The 21984-nt window shown below is 40.2% G+C and overlaps 1 protein-coding gene across 2 annotated transcripts in view; it reads right to left on the bottom strand.

Annotated features, from left to right (window-relative positions):
* PKHD1L1 (PKHD1 like 1) overlaps positions 1–21984 on the bottom strand; it is a 167600-nt gene that overhangs the window by 14932 nt on the left and 130684 nt on the right. For both annotated transcript variants that reach the window (XM_053559209.1, XM_053559208.1), the window contains exons 71-74: positions 19404–19561; positions 16480–16615; positions 12900–13244; positions 1179–1330 (exon numbers count right to left, since the gene is read on the bottom strand). In XM_053559209.1, the coding sequence (XP_053415184.1) occupies positions 1179–1330; positions 12900–13244; positions 16480–16615; positions 19404–19561 (791 nt within the window). The remainder of the gene's footprint in view (positions 1–1178; positions 1331–12899; positions 13245–16479; positions 16616–19403; positions 19562–21984) is intronic.

Below are 21984 nucleotides of genomic sequence, written 5' to 3'. Positions count from 1 at the left end.
ACCATACTCACAGCAAACTCATCTTAGCAGGTTCAGTGTAATATCATCATTATTTATTAAAAAATATGTTTGCCAGGCAAGGTGGCTCATGTCTGTAATGCTAGCACTCTGGGAGGCTGAGGCAGGTGGATTGCTTGAGCTCAGGAGTTCAAGAGCAGCCTGAGCAAGAGAGAGACCTCATCTCTACTAAAAATACAGAAAACTAGCTGGCCAATAAGTTGTGGGATATGTGCCACAATTCTATTTATATGTATATGTACACCATGGAATATTATGCAGCCTTAAAGAAAGATGGAGACTTTACCTCTTTCATGTTTACATGGATGGAGCTAGAACATGTTCTTCTTAGCAATGTATCTCAAGAATGGAAGAAAAAGTATCCAATGTACTCGGCCCTACTATGAAACTAATTTGTAGCTTTCATGTGAAAGCTATAACTCAATTATAGCCCAAGAATATGGGGAAAGGAGAAAGAGAGGGGAGGGGAGAGGAGAGGATGGGTGGAAGGAAGGTAATTGGTGGAACCACACCTATGGTGCATCTTACAAGGGTACATATTCTACTAAATGTAGAATATAAATGTTTTAACACAATAACTAAGAAAATGCCATAAATGCTATGTTAACCAGTTTGATGAAAATATTTAAACTGTATATAAAACCAGCACATTATAAAAAAAAAAAAAAAGAAAACTATCTGGGTGTGGTGGCTGGCACCTGTAGTTCCAGATACTCTGGAGGCTGAGACAAGAGGATTTCTTGAGTCCAAGAGTTTGAGGTTGCTATGAGCTATGATGGCATGGCACTCTACTGAGGGCAACAGAGTGAGACTTTGTCTCAAAAAATAAAATAAAATAAATAAAAATAAAAAAAACTATGTTCAATATGCTAAATTAATATAATTATAAGTTTTCCTCTATAATAAGTGTATGAAGCCTTATTATAGATGTTTAAAGCAAAGTACATTTGAAACCAATACACAATTTTTTAAAGAATGTATGCCTTTCCCCCCCAAACTACATTATTATCCTTTAGGGATTCCATAAAAAATAGTCAACAATGAATTAAAAGACATGCCTTCTAAATGACTGTCTTCAAATAGAAAAAGAGTTAAAATTAAAAATAATATGCCATATTTTAAATGGTGAAAATACATTTTTTCTTGTTGCATTTTCTTACCTTAATCCACTCAGGGTCACTTGGACTGGGGAGAGGATTAGTAACAGACATGGAAGAAATATTAAATCCAAGGATGCTGCTGCTTTTTCCTAAAATTACAGCTTGTCCAAGAGAACCAATAATTTCCTGGAGTTCAGAAAATTGCATCTGACCTAAGGGGAAACAGTATTATGACATTTAGATTATAAAAGTATAGAATTGTGAAAACAAATGAACATTTTCACTTTAGCTTTCTTTGCATTGCTCCATCACATGAAAGCGTTCTAAGAATTCTTTCTAATTATGTAAGAGCAAAGCATAACAGTCATATTACCAAGGTCAAGAAAATCAAGAACTCAAAAGACTTACGTTTTAAACCTGAATTAAAGAAAATTTGATTAAATAAGACAAACAACATGAATGCAAATATAGTAGGGGAATGTGTTTGTTAACTTAATACCTTACCTCCCCAGGGCAACTTTTGTTTAGAAGTGAAGCACTACTGTGCATTTTTCTTATCACATACAAGTTTTTAAGACCAGAGTGTTAATTTTGGAGTGGAAGAATAATTAGAATGGATCAAATTCTCAGTATGTACAGATTGTTACTTGCTTTGGACCTTTGACAATTTTCAAAGCTTATTTTAACATTAAATATAGTTTCTGTTCCCCTTTTCTAGCATGGCAGGTCCACGATTTCCTCTTAAACCTACTTCCCCTTTGTCTAACAAGGTGGCCCCTCACTGCCTCATATTCCTGGTACTTTTGCTTGATCTCTGCTACTTCATTTCCTCTTCCACACCATGTTTCATCAATTTCAGATTTCTAACTCTGTCTCCACTGCTAGAATCCTAGTTACATCTCTTATCTGCACACCTACAAACACATTTTAAACTGGATTTCTCATATCCATTCTTGCCCTCTTTCCACTCCATTCCATACACAGAAGTCAGAGTGATCTTCTGAAAAACAACTGTAGGCCAGGATAACCTTTTGCTCTATCATGAGGCTTGCTAACCTTTATTCCTAGGTATCCCATACCTTCCCTATCCAGAGCCAAGTCTTGAGGATCCATATCACTGAGTTTTTCCCATCAAAGCTGAGCCCTAAAGCTTAATGTGCAAAGGAAGAAAGAGGCAATGTCCTGGCCCAATGAGTCTGATTCATGACATTTTGAAACCCACAGTCTTAGGGAATTTCAGTCCCTGTCAGAAAAGGTCTCTTCTGGATAAATGCTCACTCTTTGAGATGCCTCTCTCTTCCCTCACCCTTTCCAGAATAGTCTTCTTCCAAATACCTTAACTTGAAGGCTTCTATTCCTGACCTCAGGAGTCTGCCTGCCCAGAAATTCCTTTAATACTAATTAACCCCTTTCTAGGACATCTGGGAACTTCAGCATATCCGGACATTATGTAAAAACTGTGGAGAACCAGGGGTGCAGCTACATGCACATATTTCTTGCCACTTCCCAACATTTTGCTGTGAGTCACCAAGTGACTTGAGACTTGAAACCCTATTCCAGGGGGGATGATGGGAAGATGGCGGACTGAAGCCAGCTTTCCACAGAGGCTCCCATCCTGAAGGAGAGTTAGGGGATGAAAAGTTAGCAAGTAACCTGATGGATTCGAGCAACACCAAGCGAGAAAGTTGAAGAACACACCTCAACTCCGCTGAGGAGAGCTGCGACCACAAGGAAGCAAACAAAAGGTACAAAACCCATCACCAAGCGGATGGGAGTCCCCCCTCCCCCACCTGATTGTCTTAAGGGCCCCACAAACAAAAGGGCAGAAATCAAAGGCCATCCCACTACACTTCACGGGAGAGACCTACTACAAACTGGACCTACCTCCCTTACTAGGATGCCTAGGCGTTATCCTGCCAGGCATAAAACTGTATAAATCTGTAAATACCCTTTGCTGGCAACTCTGAGCACCCAGCACTTCCCTCCACTCTCTCTGAGGTCTGAAAGCCTGTCCCCCAGGAGTTCAGATTCTTGGGTGACTCCTAAAGGGGAGAGGACAGTCCCCGAGCTGCGGCTGGTCAGCGCTGATTCTGGGGCACGGGAGAGAGGTGAGGACAGTCAGCAGAGGGAGACCCTCACCAGGGTGGTGCTTCCCCGAGGCGAGGTGCAGCAGCCCTCCTTGGGCAACAATACAACCAGGCATATAACTGAGTCGAACTCGCTACCAGCTGCTCTGAGCTCCTGGCACTCCCCCCGCCCTCGTTCTGTGGTCTAGAGACCTGAGCGCCTGCTGTGTGACCGGGCAGGGAGCCGGGTGGAGCTGAGTCTGTTTTTCGCTGCTGCCCGGCGGTTCTGGGCTCCAGCCACTCCCTCCACCCCACCCCCACTTTGAAGCCTGAAGGTTTGTGCTGCGATGGTACAACCGGGTGAGAGACTGGGAGGAACTGAATTTGCTCGCTGTTGACCGGGCTCCCTATGGCTCGGAGCCCCTGCTGGCTCTGGGCTCCAGGCGCTCCTCCACCCTCACTCTGTGGTCCGGAGACCTGAGCGCCTGCCGTGTAGCTGGGCAGGGAACGGGGGAGCCGAGACTGTTCGCTGCCCGGTGGTTCTGGGCTCCAGCCGCACCCTCCACCCCACCCCCACTCTGAAGCCTGAAGTCTTGAGCTGCAGCGGTACAACCGGGCGAGAGACAGGGAGGAACTGAATTTACTCGCTGCCAACTGGGCTCCCTGCAGCTCGGAGCCCATGCTGGCTCTGGGCTCCTGGCACTCCCCCTGCCCTCGCTCTGTGCTCTGTGCTCTAGAGACCTGAGCTCCTGCCATGTGGCCGGGCAGGGAACTGGGTGGAGCCGAGTCTGTTCACTGCCCGGCAGTTCTGGGCTCCAGCCGCTCCCCCCACCCTGCCCCACTCTGAAGCCTGAAGGCTTGAGCTGCAGCGGTACAACCGGGAGAGAGACTGGGAGGAACTGAATTTGCTCACTGTCGACCGGGCTCCCTGCAGCTCAGAGCCCCTGCTGGCTCTGAGCTCCCAGCGCCCCCCCCCGCCCCCGCTCTTGCTCTGTGGTCTGGAGACCTGAGAGCATGCCATGTGGCTGGGCAAGGAACTGGGTGGAACTGAGTCTGTTCGCTGCCTGGCGGTTCTGGACTCCAGCAGCTCCCCCCACCCCACCCTCACTCTGAAGCCTGGAGGCTTGGGCTGCGGTGGTGCGGTGGAGCCAAAGATTTGGAGGAATTGAGTGAGCTTGCTGCCAGTGGCTCTAAGCTCCCAGCACCCCACCCCACCCTCACTCTGGGATCTGGAGGCCTGTCTCCCGGGAGTCCAGATTCTTGAGGGATTTGTTGGGGTGTAGACAGTGCCTGAACTGCGGCTAGTCTGTCCTGACTCTGGGACACAGGAGCGAGGCTGGGGGAGACCCACATGAGAGCAGCAGTTCCCTGAGGCGGCTGAAGCCATACCCCCTGCCTCCCTGGGCAACCAGAGGAGGCCACCCCTGAGTATAGGATTTGCCTGAGGTGACTCAGACCCTATAAACATCCAGGGTAGGGCCGACTCAGAGAACTGAGACTTCAACCCAGAGTAAGTACTTCACTGAGGTCAAACAGAAGCCAGCTGACAATAAGTCAGAACCACTCAGCACCACCACACCAGACAGGGCCCCAGTGTCTCAGGCTACAATACTGAACGGGCCCTCAACAAAACCCTAGGGGAAAAATCAAAGGGAGTAAAACAACCATGGGGCGGAATCAGTGGAAAATCTCCGGTAACATGAATAACCAGAATAGATCAACGCCCCCAAGGAAAGAAATGGCAGATGCAATTGAAGATCCCATTCATAAACAACTGGCAGACATGTCAGAAATCGAATTCAGAATTTGGATTGCATACAAGATTGATAAAATGGAATTAGGAATCCGAGGAGAAATTCAAAAGTTGTCTCAAGAATTTAACGAATTTAAAGACAAAACCACCAAAGACTTAGACACACTGAAGCAAGAATTTGTAGCCCTTAAAGATATGAAAAATATAGTAGAATCCCTCAGCAACAGAATGGACCTCAGCAACAGAATGGACCAAGCAGAAGAAAGGATTTCTGACATTGAAGATAAAGCCTTCGAACGCTCCCAAACTCTCAAAGAGGAAGAGAAATGGAGAGCAAAAACGGATCTTTCTCTTAGAGAGCTCTGGGATAATTCAAAGAAGGCAAATATATGAATAATAGGAGTTCCAGAAAACGATGAAGTGGCATCGATGGGCACAGAGGCCCTTCTGCATGAAATTATGAAAGAGAATTTTCCAGACATGCCTAGAGTTTCTGAAATTCAGATAGCAGACAGTTTCAGAACTCCAGCACGATTCAACCCCAATAAGTCATCCCCCAGACATATCATAATTAGCTTCACTAAAGTCAACATGAAGGAGAAAATTCTCAAGGTTATCAGGCAAAAGAAAGCCATTACCTACAAAGGTAAGAACATTAGAATGACTGCAGATCTCTGTGCTGAAACTTTTCAAGCCAGAAGAGGGTGGTCATCGACTTTTAATCTTGTAAAGCAAAATAACTTTCAACCCCAGATCTTGTACCCAGCTAAACTGAGTTTCATCTATGATGGAGAAATTAAATACTTTAACGACATTCATATGTTGAAGAAATTTGCCACAACCAAACCAGCTCCTCAGGATATTCTCAGACCTATCTTCCGTAATGACCAACCCAATCCTCTACTACAAACTTAAACTCACTCAGAAACTCCTGATCAAACTCCAACTTCTACAATAGCAAAAAGATTAAAATTGTCCACTGGACTTTTGAAAAACTCGATACCCAAAATTTCACCAAGCTTATCAATAATCTCCATTAATGTGAATGGCTTAAACTGTCCTCTAAAGAGACATAGGTTAGCTGACTGGATACAAAAACTCAGACCAGATATCTGTTGCTTACAAGAGTCACATCTTAACTTAAAAGACAAACACAGACTCAGGGTGAAAGGATGGTCATCCATATTTCAGGCAAATGGTAATCAGAAAAAAGCAATTTTATTTGCAGACACAATAGGCTTTAAACCAACAAAAGTAAGGAAGGACAAGAATGGTCACTTCATATTTGTTAAGGGTAGTAATATGATGAGATTTCAATTATTAATATCTATGCACCCCATCAGAATGAACCTCAATTCATAAGAGAAACTCTAACAGACATGAGCAACTTGATTTCCTCCAGCTCCATAATAGTCAGAGATTTTAACACTCCTTTGGCAGTGAGGGATTGATCCTCCAACAAAAAGCTGAGTAAAGAAATTTTAGATTTAAATATAACCATCCAGCATTTAGATCTAGCAGATATCTACAGAACATTTCATCCCAACAAAACTGAATACACATACTTCTCATCAGCCCCCAGAACTTACTCCAAAATCAATCACATCTTAGGTCACAAATCTAACCTCAGTAAATTTAAAGGAATAGAAGTTATTCCATGCATCTTCTCGGACCATCATGGAATAAAACTTGAGCTGAGTAACAACAGGAATCTACATACTCATACAAAAACATGGAAGTTAAATAACCTCATGCTGAACGATAGCTGGGTCAGAGATGAGATCAAGAAGGAAATTGCCAAATTTTTGGAACAAAATGACAATGAAGACATGAACTATCAGAACCTCTGGGACACTGCAAAGGCAGTTCTACGAGGGAAATTTATAGTGCTGCAAGCCTCTCTCAGGAGAATGGAAAGAGAGGAAGTTAGCAACTTAATGGGACATCTCAAACAACTGGAAAAGGAAGAACACTCCAACCCCAAACCCAGTAGAAGAAAAGAAATAACCAAAATCAGAGCAGAACTAAATGAAATTGAAAACAAAAGAACAATACAACAGATCAATAAATCAAAAAGCTGGTTTTTTGAAAAGGTCAACAAAATAGATAAACTGTTGGCCAACCTAATCAGGAAAAAAAGAGTAAAATCTCTAATCTCATCAATCAGAAATGACAAAGACGAAATAACCACAGACTCATCAGAAATCCAAAAAATCCTTAATGAATATTACAAGAAACTTTACTCTCAGAAATATGAAAATCTGAAGGAAATGGACTGATACTTGGAAGCTCGTCACCTTCCAAGACTTAACCAGAATCAAGTGGAAATGTTGAACAGGCCCATTTCAAGTTCGGAAATAACATCAACCATACAAAACCTCCCCAAAAAGAAAAGTCCGGGACCAGATGGTTTCACATCAGAATTCTACCAAACCTTTAAAGAGGAATTAGTACCTATATTACTCAAACTGTTCCAAAATGTAGAAAAAGAAGGAAGACTCCCCAACACGTTCTATGAAGCAAACATCACCCTGATCCCCAAACCAAGAAAAGACCCAACAAAAAAAGAAAATTATAGACCAATATCACTAATGAATATAGACGCAAAAATATTCAACAAGATCCTAACAAACAGAATCCAGCAACATATCAAACAAATCATACATCATGACCAAGTTGGCTTTATCCAGGGTCTCAAGGCTGGTTCAATATACGTAAATCTATAAATGTAATTCAGCACATAAACAAAGTAAAAAACAAAGATCATATGATCCTCTCAATCAATGCAGAAAAAGCTTTTGATAACATCCAACATCCCTTCATGATCAGAACACTTAAGAAAATTGGTATAGAAGAGACATTTCTTACACTGATAGAGGCCATATACAGCAAACCGACAGCCAATATCATATTGAACGGAGTTAAATTGGAATCATTTCCACTTAGATCAGGAACCAGACAAGGCTGCCCATTGTCTCCATTGCTTTTTAACATTGTAATGGAAGTTTTAACCACCGCAATTAGGGAAGAAAAGGCGATCAAGGGCATCCACATAGGGTCAGAAGAGATCAAAGTTTCACTCTTCGCAGATGATATGATTGTATATCTGAAAAACACTAGGGACTCTACTACAAAACTCTTAAAAGTGATCAAGGAATACAGCAACGTCTCAGGTTACAAAATCAACATTCATAAATCAGTAGCCTTTATATATACCAACAATAGTCAAGTTGAAAAAACAATTAAGGAAAAAAAATAAAATAAAATAAAAAAAAAAAAAAAAAGGGCGGCGCCTGTGGCTCAGTGAGTAGGGCGCCGGTCCCATATGCCGGAGGTGGCGGGTTCAAACCCAGCCCCGGCCAAAAAAAAAGAAAAAACAATTAAGGACTATCCCATTCACAGTAATGCCAAAGAAGATGAACTATTTGGGAGTTTATCTAACAAAGCATGTGAAAGATCTATATAAACAGAACTATTAAACTCTAAGAAAAGAGATGGCCGAGAATGTTAATAAATGGAAAAACATACCATGCTCATGGCTGGGAAGAATCAACATTGTTAAAATGTCCATACTACCCAAAGCAATATATACCTTCAACACAATCCCTATTAAAGTTCCACTGTCATACTTTAAAGATCTTGAAAAAACAATACTTCGTTTTATATGGAATCAGAAAAAACCTCGAATAGCCAAGACATTACTCAAAAATAAAAACAAAGCAGGAGGAATTACGCTACCAGACCTCAGACTATACTACAAATCGATAGTGATCAAAACAGCATGGTATTGGCACAAAAACAGAGATAGATGTCTAGAACAGAATAGAGAACCAAGAGATGAACCCAGCTACTTACTGTTATTTAATCTTTGACAAGCCAATTAAAAACATCCAGTGGGGAAAAGATTCCCTATTTAACAAATGGTGCTGGGTGAACTGGCTGGCAACCTGTAGAAGACTGAAACTGGATCCACACCTTTCACCACTAACCAAGATAGACTCTTAAGATATGAAACTATAAAAATACTAGAAGAGAGTGCAGGGAAAACCCTTGAAGAAATTGGGTTGGGTGAGTTTTTTATGAGAAGGACCCCCCGGGCAATTGAAGCAGCTTCAAAAATACACTTGTGGGACTTGATCAAACTAAAAAGCTTCTGCACAGCCAAGAACACAGTAAGTAAAGCAAGCAAACAGCCCACAGAATGGGAGAAGATATTTTCTGGTTATGTCTCTGACAAAGGTTTAATAACCAGAATCCACAGAGAACTCAAACGCATTAGCAAGAAAAGAACAAGGGATACCATCACAGGCTGAGCAAGAGAATTGAAAAGAAACTTCTCCGAAGAAGACAGGCGAGCGGCCTTCAGACATATGAAAAAATGCTCATCATCTTTAATCATCAGAGAAATGCAAATCAAAACTACTTTGAGATATCATCTAACTCCAGTGAGACTGGCCTATATCACAAAATCTCAAGACCAGAGAAGTTGGCGTGGATGTGGAGAAAAGGGAACACTTCTGCACTGCTGGTGGGAATGCAAACTAATACATTCCTTTTGGAAAGATGTATGGAGAACACTTAGAGATCTAAAAATAGATCTGCCATTCAGTCCTGTAATTCCCCTGCTGGGCATATACCCAGAAGACCAAAAACCACATCATAACAAAGATATTTGTACCAGAATCTTTATCGCAGCCCTATTCATAATTGCTAAGTTATGGAAGAAACCCAAGTGCCCATCAATCCACGAATGGATTAACAAATTGTGGTATATGTACACCATGGAATACTATGCAGCCTTGAAGAAAGATGGAGACTTTACCTCTTTCATGTTTACATGGATGGAGCTGGAACATATTCTCAGTAAAGTATCTCAAGAATGGAAGAAAAAATATCCAATGTATTCACCCCTACTATGAAACTAACTTGGGACCTTCACATGAAAGCTATAACCAAGTTACAACCTAAGAACAGGGGGAAGGGGGAAAGCGTGTTGCAGCCTGATGGCACATGACGATCACTGCCCAGAGTCATGTGTTTGCTTTCCTTCATCAGTCCTGTCCTTCCTCAGACTTACGGAGTCAGGGCTTTGTACTTAACATGACATAGGCTGTTAATTTAGTCCAGAAGGAACAGAGGGCACACACATACAGATTACTTAGCCACTCTTAGAAATCCCTGGTAATCCCTTACATGTAGGGAGGTCGAAAATTCACCACACTGGCCATTAATTACCCAAAGAAACTGTGATTTATTTCCTATATGTGACCCAATTCCCTCATACACCATCTCTTTCTATCCCCATGCCCCCACAGAAACAGTTTTAGCTTGTTGGTCAGACTTACCCAGACAGACATAAGAAGACAGTTTAAGAGTGTGGAGGGTAGGGATGGGTGGAGTAACAGGCTAATGACATGTTCTCCAGACATACCAGACTGGAATAGGGTTTCTTTTTATTTATTTATTTATTTATTTTTTTGAGATGGTTTATAAAAGATTTATTTATTTTTTTTTTTATTAAATCATAGCTGTGTACATCGATATGATCATGGGGTACCATACACTTGTTTCATAGAATATTTGACACATTTTCATCTCATTAGTTGACATAGCCCTCCTGGCATTTTCCTAGTTACTTTGCCAAGACATTTACATTCCACATTTGCCAAGGCTCACATGTACCCTTGTAAGATGCACCACAGGTGTGATCCTTTCAATCCCCCTCACACTACCCACCTCCCCCCTCCCTCCCCACGCTTTCCTCCTTCCCCCTGTTCTTAGGTTGTAACTTGGTTTATGTAACTCCAGTGAGACTAGCCCATATCACAAAATCTCAAGACCAGAGATGTTGGCGCGGATGTGGAGAAAAGGGAACACTTTTGCACTGCTTGTGGGAATGCAAACTAATACATTCCTTTTGGAAAGATATATGGAGAACACTTAGAGATCTAAAAATAGGTCTGCCATTCATTCCTGTAATTCCTGTGCTGGGCATATACCCAGAAGACCAAAAACCACAACATAACAAAGATAATTTGTACCAGAATGTTTATTGCAGCCCAATTCATAATAGCTAAGTCATGGAAAAAGCCCAAGTGCCCATCGATCCACGAATGGATTAATAAATTGTGGTATATGTATACCATGGAATACTATGCAGCCTTAAAGAAAGATGGAGACTTTACCTCTTTCATGTTTACATGGATGGAGCTGGAACATATTCTTCTTAGTAAAGTATCTCAAGAATGGAAGAAAAAGTACCCAATGTACTCAGCCCTACTATGAAACTAATTTGGGGCTCTCACATGAAAGCTATAACCCAGTTACAACTTAACAATAGGGGGAAGTGGGAAAGGGGGGGTGGGTAGAGCGTGCTTCCTATGCTGTTTCAACTAAAATTAATGAGCACCTCCCTCCACTCACGCAAACTTTTCCACAGGCTTATCCTCACAACAGAAGGAGTTTCTGCCTGCCTAATTGGTGGATTTCCAGGGTGAGAACGTCGGAGGTGCGTGGGGTCAACACTTAGAGCAACCCAACCCTCCATCCCCCTCCCCAGGAAAATGAGTGATGACCCCCCTAGTGGCACAAAGTGAGAATTTCACCCAGTACAGAGCCTGGGAGTTTAAAGAAAATGCTACCCAAGAAAGATAAGGGCATTTCTAATTTGGGGGGCCTGATGTTTATACACTTTACTGGAGGCTCTCTTTAAGAAAAAGAAGGCAGGAACATTTTACTTCTGCAACTTTGTAATAACATTCCATGATTTGACCACATTATTAGGACCTCTCCTAGGGCCTTGACAGAAAACGTGTTCTCTAGGCCTTGACCAAGTGAGGGGCATTGAAGCCTAAGCTTCATTAGCTGGATGGTGAACCTTCCTCTGACAGAGAGACCTCGATCTCTTATTCTTGGAGAGGGAAATGCCTAAGTGAGAGTACTCTCACCACTGGAGACAAAGACATGGCTGGGAGTTCGCAGTGGGGGACGCTACTGCATGCTGGAAGGCCTGGTACCTCAAGAGATGTGTGTGGAGAGCAGAGAAGACATACCCACCCTGTGGCAGAGGCTTGCAGACAAGAGGGTAACATGAGGGTCTGAGGTTAGGACAGTTAGTTCAACTACTAACTAGAAAGGAGAAGTTAAGAAAGTTAACTCTGAGGGGCTGAGCGTTTACCTGAATGCCCAAACTGAGTCATCCTAAGGAAATGATTTAAGCCAGCAGAGATACCTCTAATGGGAAAGTTAAGTTGTTTTTATCTTTAGAGCTATAAAAGTCATCCTCTGTTATTGTAGGTAATTGCTATGTAGCAAATTGGGTATGGAAAGGGAGGGCCACAGAGAGGCAATGATGGATGGTGAGGACAGTTAACCCAGTCACAGGAAATAAAGATGGATTATGTTTCTGTTCATCTGCCCTTGTTAGGGAAAATCCGAGACTTCCCTATGGAAATCTGACCCATCACCCCACTGTTCAGAATATGCAAGGGTCTTCAGAAAACATCCACAGTCCTTCTTTTCGCTTCTGAAGCTCCTCATATTCCAACACCAGCCTGCTATTCAGCTTCCCCTCCAGCAGCTCACCATTCCTGGCACTTTCCTTTCCAGACCAGTTCTTCCAACATACCAAAGTCTTCCCAGTGATTTCCTCAGCCTAGAACCCTCTTTCTCCTTCCTCTTTTCATTGAATGTTTTCATCCTTCATTTCTCAGCTATAAGGTTCTTTTGTTGAATTTGCTAATAACCCCAGTAACAAAGTACAGGCTGAAATTCCCTCACAATGCTAAAATAGTTTGGATTACGGAAGTAGAGAAAGGAAAGGAGTCTTTAGGCCAGTACAAGGTTCAGGATGCAGGGCTGGTGGAATTTCCTGAGGCCTGGTTCACCAGGCCCTGATAGGGTGACATATGGATGCAGATTTTGTAATTGTATTCCTCTGATGAAAATAGCTATTATTCATACCTGTAGTGTCATTGCTCAGGAACTGCGTGGGAGGCTCTCCAATCTCCAGTTCCACTGTGAGTCCCGGGGACCTCTTCCTCCGCCATCTCTCCCCTCTTATTATTTTACTGATACGGATTTTGTCACTTGGTATCTTCAGGAATAAGGCAAGATTTCTAACCAGATTTTTAGAGCTATAAAAGTCATCCTCTGTTATTGTAGGTAATTGGAAAGAAACATATATGACTGTGGCCGTGTGGATTTCAACAGATATGTTTCCTTTGACCAAAAGGTAAAGCATCTGGTAGGTTCTATCAAAGTAGTTTTCACCAAGAACAGTGGAATCCAGGTTAGGAAGGAATTGCTCTATGAAGGAAAAAAGCCAAAACAGCACAGCTAAATAGATTTATATTATCATGCTTACCATGTATTATCTATTTGAATTGAGAAAATTTGCAGAAATTCAATGTTATTCTGTCATAAGAAAGAATTAAAAACAAAAACACTTACAGAACTGACACACAAAATTAAAGTCAATCCTTTAAAATATACTATTAATAATCATTATTTAATATATAATGATTAAATAATATATATAATATTAAATAATATTATATATTATTTAATATATAAATTTGTTTTTTGAAACAAATTTTTGCAGGAAGGATAAATGAGAAACACATCTAATTATCAACCCAACAGCCTAATACTGTACCTGTAACATGTTCAGAATTTTAAAGCCCCGAATGAAGACTTTTGGTAATTTAAAAATATAAATTTAACTTTACTAGCCATCTAATTTATGCAGTGTTATATACCAACTCTTAAAAGAACATTTACAATTCAGCGTTTCTATTTCTACCAAGGACAAAAATATGTAATTAAAATGAAGTATACATTAAAATATCTCAGAAGACTCTTAAAGCAATGAAACAGGTTTACATTTCAGCCTGAAAAATCTTGAGTGGTTGATGCAAAACAAATTCTACTAGGGTTTCTGTGAAACTGAGTTTCACAGAAAAGATTGAACTGAATGTATACTCTATCATACATACACACATACACATGATTTTACAGCACAGTATCCACAATGTCTAAGAGGTAATAAATCCACTGATAAACAGTGAGCCCAGACAAATGCTGAATCACATAATAGTGAAAGGAGACATGTAGCTTCTTACCACATTTTATTGTGAGGCTTACTGGGAAAATAAATTACAATTTTAGGAAGAAGAGGGAATTTCTTATGGATGTAACAGACTACAGCATTAAGAAACTACTTCATTGTTCCTATGCAGTTTTAAATATCTAAATCCCAGGTGCAATTTGGCTTAAACATTGTGTAAATCTGAAGAATGTGCATTGTATTATAAACTGAAGCTACTCTCTAGCTATTTGTAGAGGAAAAATTCATCATTTATCTCAGGTAGCTTTTTGTGTGTTTACACAGAAATGAAGGCAGCAGAGACATAAATAAAATAAAACATGTTGGTGCCCCCTCAAATATGTAAGGATTCATAATACAGGGATATTATTTTGCATTCTAAGTGGCAAAGCAGAAAGTTCACTTAAAAGCAATGCTATTTCAGAAAACCACCACCACTCCCATCATACACACACTTATCTATAAGAGGGCGGTAGTGGTCCTGTTTTCCAACCCTTCAGCATGTGTATGAATAGTTCTTTATATTACATTCTGCCCATTGAGATAAATCCCATTCTCCTGAAGGTCAGAGTGCTTGATACCATATGTGCTGTTGTAGAAGAGTGAAAAAATTATGAAAATTAAGCTGAAAATATGTGCAATTATTTGTATGAAAAGTGATAATACTGACTTTCTTGGCTTCTAAGAAGGCAACATAGCACAATGGTTAAGTGAATGGGTTCTAGAGGGAGACTGCTTCCAAGTCCTTGCTCTGCCTGTACCAGCTCTGAGACTGCTGTGGACTGAATTATGTCCCCCAATATTTATATATTTAAGCTTTACCCCTCAAAAAGATGGTATTTGGGAATTGGGTCCTTTGGTAGGAAATAAGGCTTACATGCAGCTTGAGAGTGGGGCTCTTGTGATGGAATTAATGCCCTAATAAAAAGAGTCAGCAGAGAGCTTGCTGTCACTCTCTCTGCCATCTGAGGACACAGCAGTAAAGGGGCCACCTGCAAGCTGACAACAGTCCCCACAGCAGAACTGGACCAAGCTGACGCCCTGACCTCAGGTTTTCAGAGATTGGAGAAAACAAATTTCTGTGGTTTCAGCACCCCGTCTGTGGTGTTTTTTTTTTTTAATTTATTTATTTTTATTGTTAAATCATAGCTGTGTACATTAGTGCAATCAAGGGGTACAATGTGCGGGTTTCATATACAATCTGAAATATTCTCATCAAACTGTTCAACGTAGCCTTCATGGCATTTTCTTAGTTACTGTATGTAGACATTTGTATTCTGCGTTTACTAAGTTTCGCCTGTACCCATTCTAAGATGCACCGTAGATGGGGCCCCACCCATTACCCTCCCTCCACCAAAACCTCCCCCCTCCCTTCCCCTTAGCAAAGTATCTCAGGAATGGAAGAAAAAGTATCCAATGTACTCAGCCCTACCATGAAGCTAAATTATAGCTTTCACATGAAGACTATAACCCAACTGTAGCACAAGACTATGGGGAAAGGGCCAAGGGAGGGGAAGTCTGTGGTGTTTTGATATGGCAGCATGACTAAGACTGAGACATTGGCAAATTACTTGACCTCCTGTGCCTCAGTTGAATCATCTGTGCTTTCCTCCTAGAGTTGTCATGATACAGTAACAAGGAGTTACAGGGGAAGGTCTTAGCACGGTGCCTGGCATATAGTAATGTCTCTAGAAATGTTAACTATTCATATTATTAGTGCAGATTACCCATTCATACTGGCAAGTCCAGCTTATTTTATGACCTACAGCATGCATTTCTGCAATAGTTAGCCACGATTATAGAGCACCTCTAAGTAGTATTTGTGGAGAGGAAAGTATGAAGTTGTCTTCATTAGAACCCTACTTAACAAGAAGACTGAAATTAGCAGAAATAAACCCGGGTTTAAAATATTAATAAATGGATGAGTGTAACTTCTTCCACACTTTTTACTTAAATCAAGAGTTCATCATATTTACTTCCTAGTGTTTAGTTGATATAATTATTAGTTTGGCTGGTAATACTTCTGATGATTACAAATTAATTTAGACTCTGACCTCTGTGAAATAGAAGTAAAGCAGAGATAAGGTAAACATTCTAAGCAAAATATCTTCTGGATGTAGAAATGACTAAACAATGTATGTAGAATTAAAAAGTTCTACACATACATTCCACAAAAGGGAGCAAAAGAACGACCACCACTAACAAAAAGTAATATCTGCATTAAACAGGGAGATGAGTTCCACCAAGAACTAACTTTCAGGACCCTCATGTTATAAGTGAACACCTTTTAGTATTTGCTGGACCATGGCTAAACACTTATTTTCTGTGGCATTTGTCATTAGCTAAAGTATTAAAAATATTAACAATTATACATAAAGAATTTTATAAGTAACCAAATGCATGTATCAGATGAACTATGCTGTTCCGAGGAAATACCTGTGTCTAGATGCTCATTCCGCTCACAGTATTTCTGTTGAGCATTCCATACCGTATTTTTGGGACAGACCAACCAATTGTTCACATAGACATCCAAACGCTGAAGTGTGGAAAAAAAGATTCCTACTACGACAGCCTGTTAAAAATAAATATTTTCCTTTCAAGAAATCAATAAAACGATATTCAGAATTTAGCACTTAAAATATACTTTATGTACACCTTCTGTAAAACATTAAAACTAAATTTTATGGATTTAGAATAACTTTGGAAATAAAATAAAACAATGGACTTACATTTATAAGATGGTACAACTTCACCCTTAATTATTGATTGTCAGTAGAAAAACGGTAATATAAGAAAGAGATGATTGGAGAAGTATCTCTAAATTTAAAAAAAGGGTTTCTCTAAAATTGCAGTCCCCAATGTCTGGGGCATACAGCAGGACGTGAGCAAGGGGCGGGCTAGGGAAACTTCTTCTGTACTTACAGTCGCTCCTCGTCGCACACATCACTGCCTGAGCTCCCCCACCTGTCACATCAGCGGGGACATTAGGTTACCATGGAAGCTCAGACCCTGTTGTAAACTGCACCAGCAAGGGATCTAAGTTGCGTGCTCCTTTGAGAATCTGATGCTATATCCCTCACTGTCCCTGGAAAGACTGTCTTCTCTGAAACCAGTCCCTCTTGCCAGAAAGGTTGGGAACTGCTATTGTAAAAGATAATAAGGTACAACACAGGCTTTCACGTCCAGGGGCAGGAATAAAGGTGGTGGTGGTGGTTAGCCGTGCTCTATATAACCAGGTAAAATTAGATAATGTTGAAAAAAATACTCACCTTTGAGAAGAAAAATTGGTAAGTAAGCTAACAAAAATTAGTCAAAATAGCTATCCTCTCTGATTAAATTGTATTCATTTTTCATGTTTATATTCCTTACATTTTGTGCTAACATATATGGCCACAAAGTAAGGAGATGGGCTTTTGTAAAGGCAGGAAAGGATTAATAAGAAGTGTAATAAGCTATACATAGTTTTGGAATCTTTTGATGACAGTTTCAGAGCATCAGAATACACTAATAGTCACATTACTTTGTAGTCACCATTCTCATTAAAGTTAAAATTTTCTCTTTCCATTTAGAAAAAAAAAAGTCAAATTCCTATCTTAGCCAGATAGCATTGTAGGTGCTGGCAAAAGCTACTGCCTTCTTTGAACTTACATTCTAGAGTGAAGAGAGAGAGAAAAAATAATAGAAATAATAAAAAGTAAAATCTGAAGCATGTTAGAAGATTATGAAGCCAAGTTAGGAGGGGTGGTCAAGGTCGACCTGCTGAGAAAGTGAAATGTGAAGAGATGGGACGGTTAGTCACCTAGGGTAGAGAAGGGGAGGTTAGCCACCTAGGGTAGAGACGGGGAGGTTAGCCATCTAGGGTAGAGATGGGGAGGTTAGCCACCTAGGGTAGAGACGGGGAGGTTAGCCACCTAAGGTAGAGACGCGGAGGTTAGCCACCTAGGGTAGAGACGGGGAGGTTAGCCACCTAAGGTAGAGACGCGGAGGTTAGCCACCTAGGGTAGAGACGGGGAGGTTAGCCACCTAAGGTAGAGACGCGGAGGTTAGCCACCTAGGGTAGAGACGGGGAGGTTAGCCACCTAGGGTAGAGACGGGGAGGTTAGCCACCTAGGATAGAGGTATAGATGGGGAGGTTAGCCACCTAAGGTAGAGATGGGAAAATTAGCCACCTAGGGTAGAGTGTTCCAGGCTGATGGAACACCTGAAGCACAGGCCCATGTCTGGTGTACTGAACGACAGCAGAGTCCAGGATGCCTGGAGGAGTAGAAGAGGAAGCCAGAGAGCTCAGGGATGGAGGAGACTTTCATACAGCCTCATAGGCCATTGTGAAGATTATGACTCATACAGATACCAATGGGGAAATTATTGCAGGGTTAGGGGATGGGAGAGAACCGATCCAACTTAGGTTTTAAAGGTATCTCTTTGCATCCTAAGGTGAGAATAGAATTATAAAAGACAAAAGCAGAAGCAGAAAGAGGGGTTGGGAGATAATTGCTTTAATCCAGGGGAGGCTCAAACTGATCAGTAGTAATGGAGGTGGTGAAAAGTGCTCAGATTCTGGATATTTTGAAGGGAGAGAGCAGAATTTGCAGATGGATTGGACAAGGAACAGGAGAGAAAGAGGAGGGAAAATGAGTGGTTCTGAGTTTTTTTCTGGAGCAGCTGAAAGTTGGAATTGCTGTCACCTGGGAAAGGGGAGGGGTTTCCTTCCGTTACTCTTCTCTCTGCTTCCCCTCATCAGCGTCCTTTCTTCACCTTTCTGACACCGTGGGACTCTGAAGTCTCAACACTCTCAGAAAAACAAAATCTTCTTAGCCTAACATAGGATATATTATATTTCCCACTGATGTAGTATATATAAATTTAGTGATCCTGGCTGAATTCAATCGATACCAGAGATTTGACATTATTGGCAACATTTAAATAATATCCTGCAATCTCTGAAGTAAATTCCAAAGGTGTATTTCTAGATATACATAATTAATAGCAGCATGGAAGAATAAGTACATAATTTCAAATGGTCAGATCTGGATGGTCACTATTTTTTCATGTAAAAATTGAGGTTTGCTTGCTAATCACACAATTCATAGGCATCACTGTCATGCCTCCTATAGAGACCACCAGATTCAAATGCATATTGAAAGTGGGGACTATTTGGTACTTATATACACTTTTAGGCTGAGGAAAACTGTATAGGATAATAGTATTTTTAGGAGCACCCTGATGAATTCTTGAAAGTGGCCAGTAAGGCAGATGGTGTTAAAGACCACTGAGGAGGAAGTATAATCCTTAGTAGACAGGAATATACACAAATAGTCAACAGCAATAACTCTTCAGACATTATTGCCATCTTTCCTCACCTTATAATAGTCAACATTAAGCAACATAAGTCGAAGATTCTGGGGACTGGTACCAGTGAAGTAAACTTCATAAAATTTGTTCAGAGCCACAATGCTGTGAAAGAGGGACAGCCTTCTTTGGCACATGTATCCAGCACACCAGCCATGATCCTGTGGGCCTAAATCCATGCAAAATGAAGACAATGTTCCTATGTTATGACTATTAATAGCACAAAATATGAAGAGTAATTTATTAAAAATAAATTACAGAGGTCAAGTTCAAATGTAAGTTCAGCATTTATACCCATTGTCCATTCACCATGATCCAGCCATCTAAGTTCTTTCTCAAACCTTGGTAGGGAAGCAACTCTTTCCTAGTACTCTTAATTTTATAGGGAAAGAAAGTTAAATTAATGTATCGATCAGAACTTGTACTGAAAAGTCATAAGGATTACATTAACAATCATATTCAAGCCCAGGCCATGTGGAGAGGAATAGATGCTTGACCCCCTCCTCCCTGTCAAATGTGAGCTTGGATGAGGAATCAACTTCCTCAGGTTCTTTGCTAGGAAATGTGCTATCACAGAGTTAATTTGTTAAAAATGAGGTACCTGGAAAACATGGACATTTACATGCCTGGACCATTTATTTAATAATTTATTCTTTCACTCACTCATTTGTTCATTAGTTAATTTGTAAATTCAACAAACATATTTGGTTAATTAAGTCTTTAACCTTTCTCCATTCTAATCTAATTTAAGAAATTTTTGTTAAAGACTTTGACTACAGATGTTACTGGAGTGTCAACATTGTTAATGAACTGAAGCCATCTCAGAAATAACACTTCATCAAACCCCTAAAAAGCCAAGATAGAATGTTTGCTATCCTACCCAAATCCAGACATTCTCTGAACAGATGCAACATTAACTTTCATAGCAAACTTCTCTATTCATTTAGTTTTAAAGTGGCTTGGATTATGCATATATAAAACATTGAGTGAAATATGGAATGTTGAATTTTCTTGATGTATTTATTCATTAGGTTTACTGAATTTCCTGGCTTACTTGAAAGTATTATCAATATTTATAAGTGAACTTCAATCAAATTTGAAATCAATATAAACTTTTAGAGCTCATGTACAGAATAACATTTTCCTTAGCATACAAAATATAAATTCTACTTTTATTTTTTTTGATTTGAAATAAGGAATAATATGAACTCATCTACTTTTAAATATACCATTTCTGTAGGTTTTGAAAACAAAAGCAATGTCTATATATAAAATAAAAAGAGCGACAAGTCATATTTTTAAAATAAATAAAATTGAGTATTAATATTTAAAAGGAAAGTTTACTAATATTCAGTCACTTTTATCCCTGAGGAATTTTTTTTTTCCATTTAGCATGATACATCTCAGGCTTCGGTGATCCTTCCAACACCAGCATGATTTTTCCATGTTATTATCATTTACTTAAGACTCCTTTAAACTGAGAGTCACCTTTTCAATTTTAAATTCATTTTAAAGGAAATGTCATGTCACTATTGTAAATGGAAACTTATACTGCCTGCCAAGAAGGGAAATGTAAAAATAAATACATTGAAATTTTTCTCTGCCATATAAAACAGAGTAATTTGAAAATATTTTTGATTCCTCCACTATTCGCTGGCTGTTCTGAAATTGTTCCCATAATGTCTGCCTTTTAAAATCTGAAAGGCAGCATTTGAAATTGGGTTGACGGCAAGCCCGAGAAACGAGATCACACAAAGGGGTAGGAGAAGGGAGGAGAGTCTTCAAATCATGGAAACCTCAGGATACCTCTGCCTTGCTTCATTCTGTTCTCTATAACAAATTTCTTTTAAATGCATATTTTTAGAGGTATCAACTATGTTTGAATCCTAGTATATTTTAGTACATATTAGACCACTAAGGCACAGAAATCTCTCTGACCCAGGCTATGTGTCCCTTCAGCATATCAAAGACTCTAAGCCTACTTACGGACCAGTCTTTGGGCCCCTACTGTCACTTCAGGGATGTGCAATAAATCCCTGCCCTGTTTTCAGTAGCTTTTGGGAGTTCATCTTACTAATTCAAAAAGCCTTGGTGTTAAGCTGATCTTCCAGAGACCATTACTTTCCTTCCCTGCTACAGCCACCTAGGCCCAGAATGGAAAAACCTGACTCTGGAGCTTTATGAGATGGTCTTGACAGTCAAAGGAATCAGAGATGAAAACACATTGCTGACAGGGTAAGTCTTGCACAGATTCATAAGAATAAAAATGAGTAGACTGAGAATACCACTTTTCCAGTATTCTAAATAACACATTATGTTTGTTTAAATTTATGAAAGGCAAATTATATCTTTGGAGATACTTGGGCCAACTTTTTCTTCAAAATATTTATATCACCTTCTCAATAAAGGCATGAAGATCACTCCAGAAATAACTTTCTCGCTTCTTCTCCTTCCTTTCCTCCACTTTCCTCTTCCCCTTCTTCTTATTCTAATGGCCCATTTGAAATAACTGTTTTTGTATCCCTGGGTGGGATCCTTTGAAAGAGTCAATTCTCTCCCCTGCACTTAGATCTTTCTTACAAATGGAGACCA

The sequence above is a fragment of the Nycticebus coucang genome, chromosome 13 (genome assembly GCF_027406575.1).
Source record: "Nycticebus coucang isolate mNycCou1 chromosome 13, mNycCou1.pri, whole genome shotgun sequence".
NCBI classification, from domain to species: domain Eukaryota; kingdom Metazoa; phylum Chordata; class Mammalia; order Primates; family Lorisidae; genus Nycticebus; species Nycticebus coucang.
Note: the sequence above shows the minus strand (reverse complement) of the source record. Positions and strands in the feature narration are given on the sequence as shown.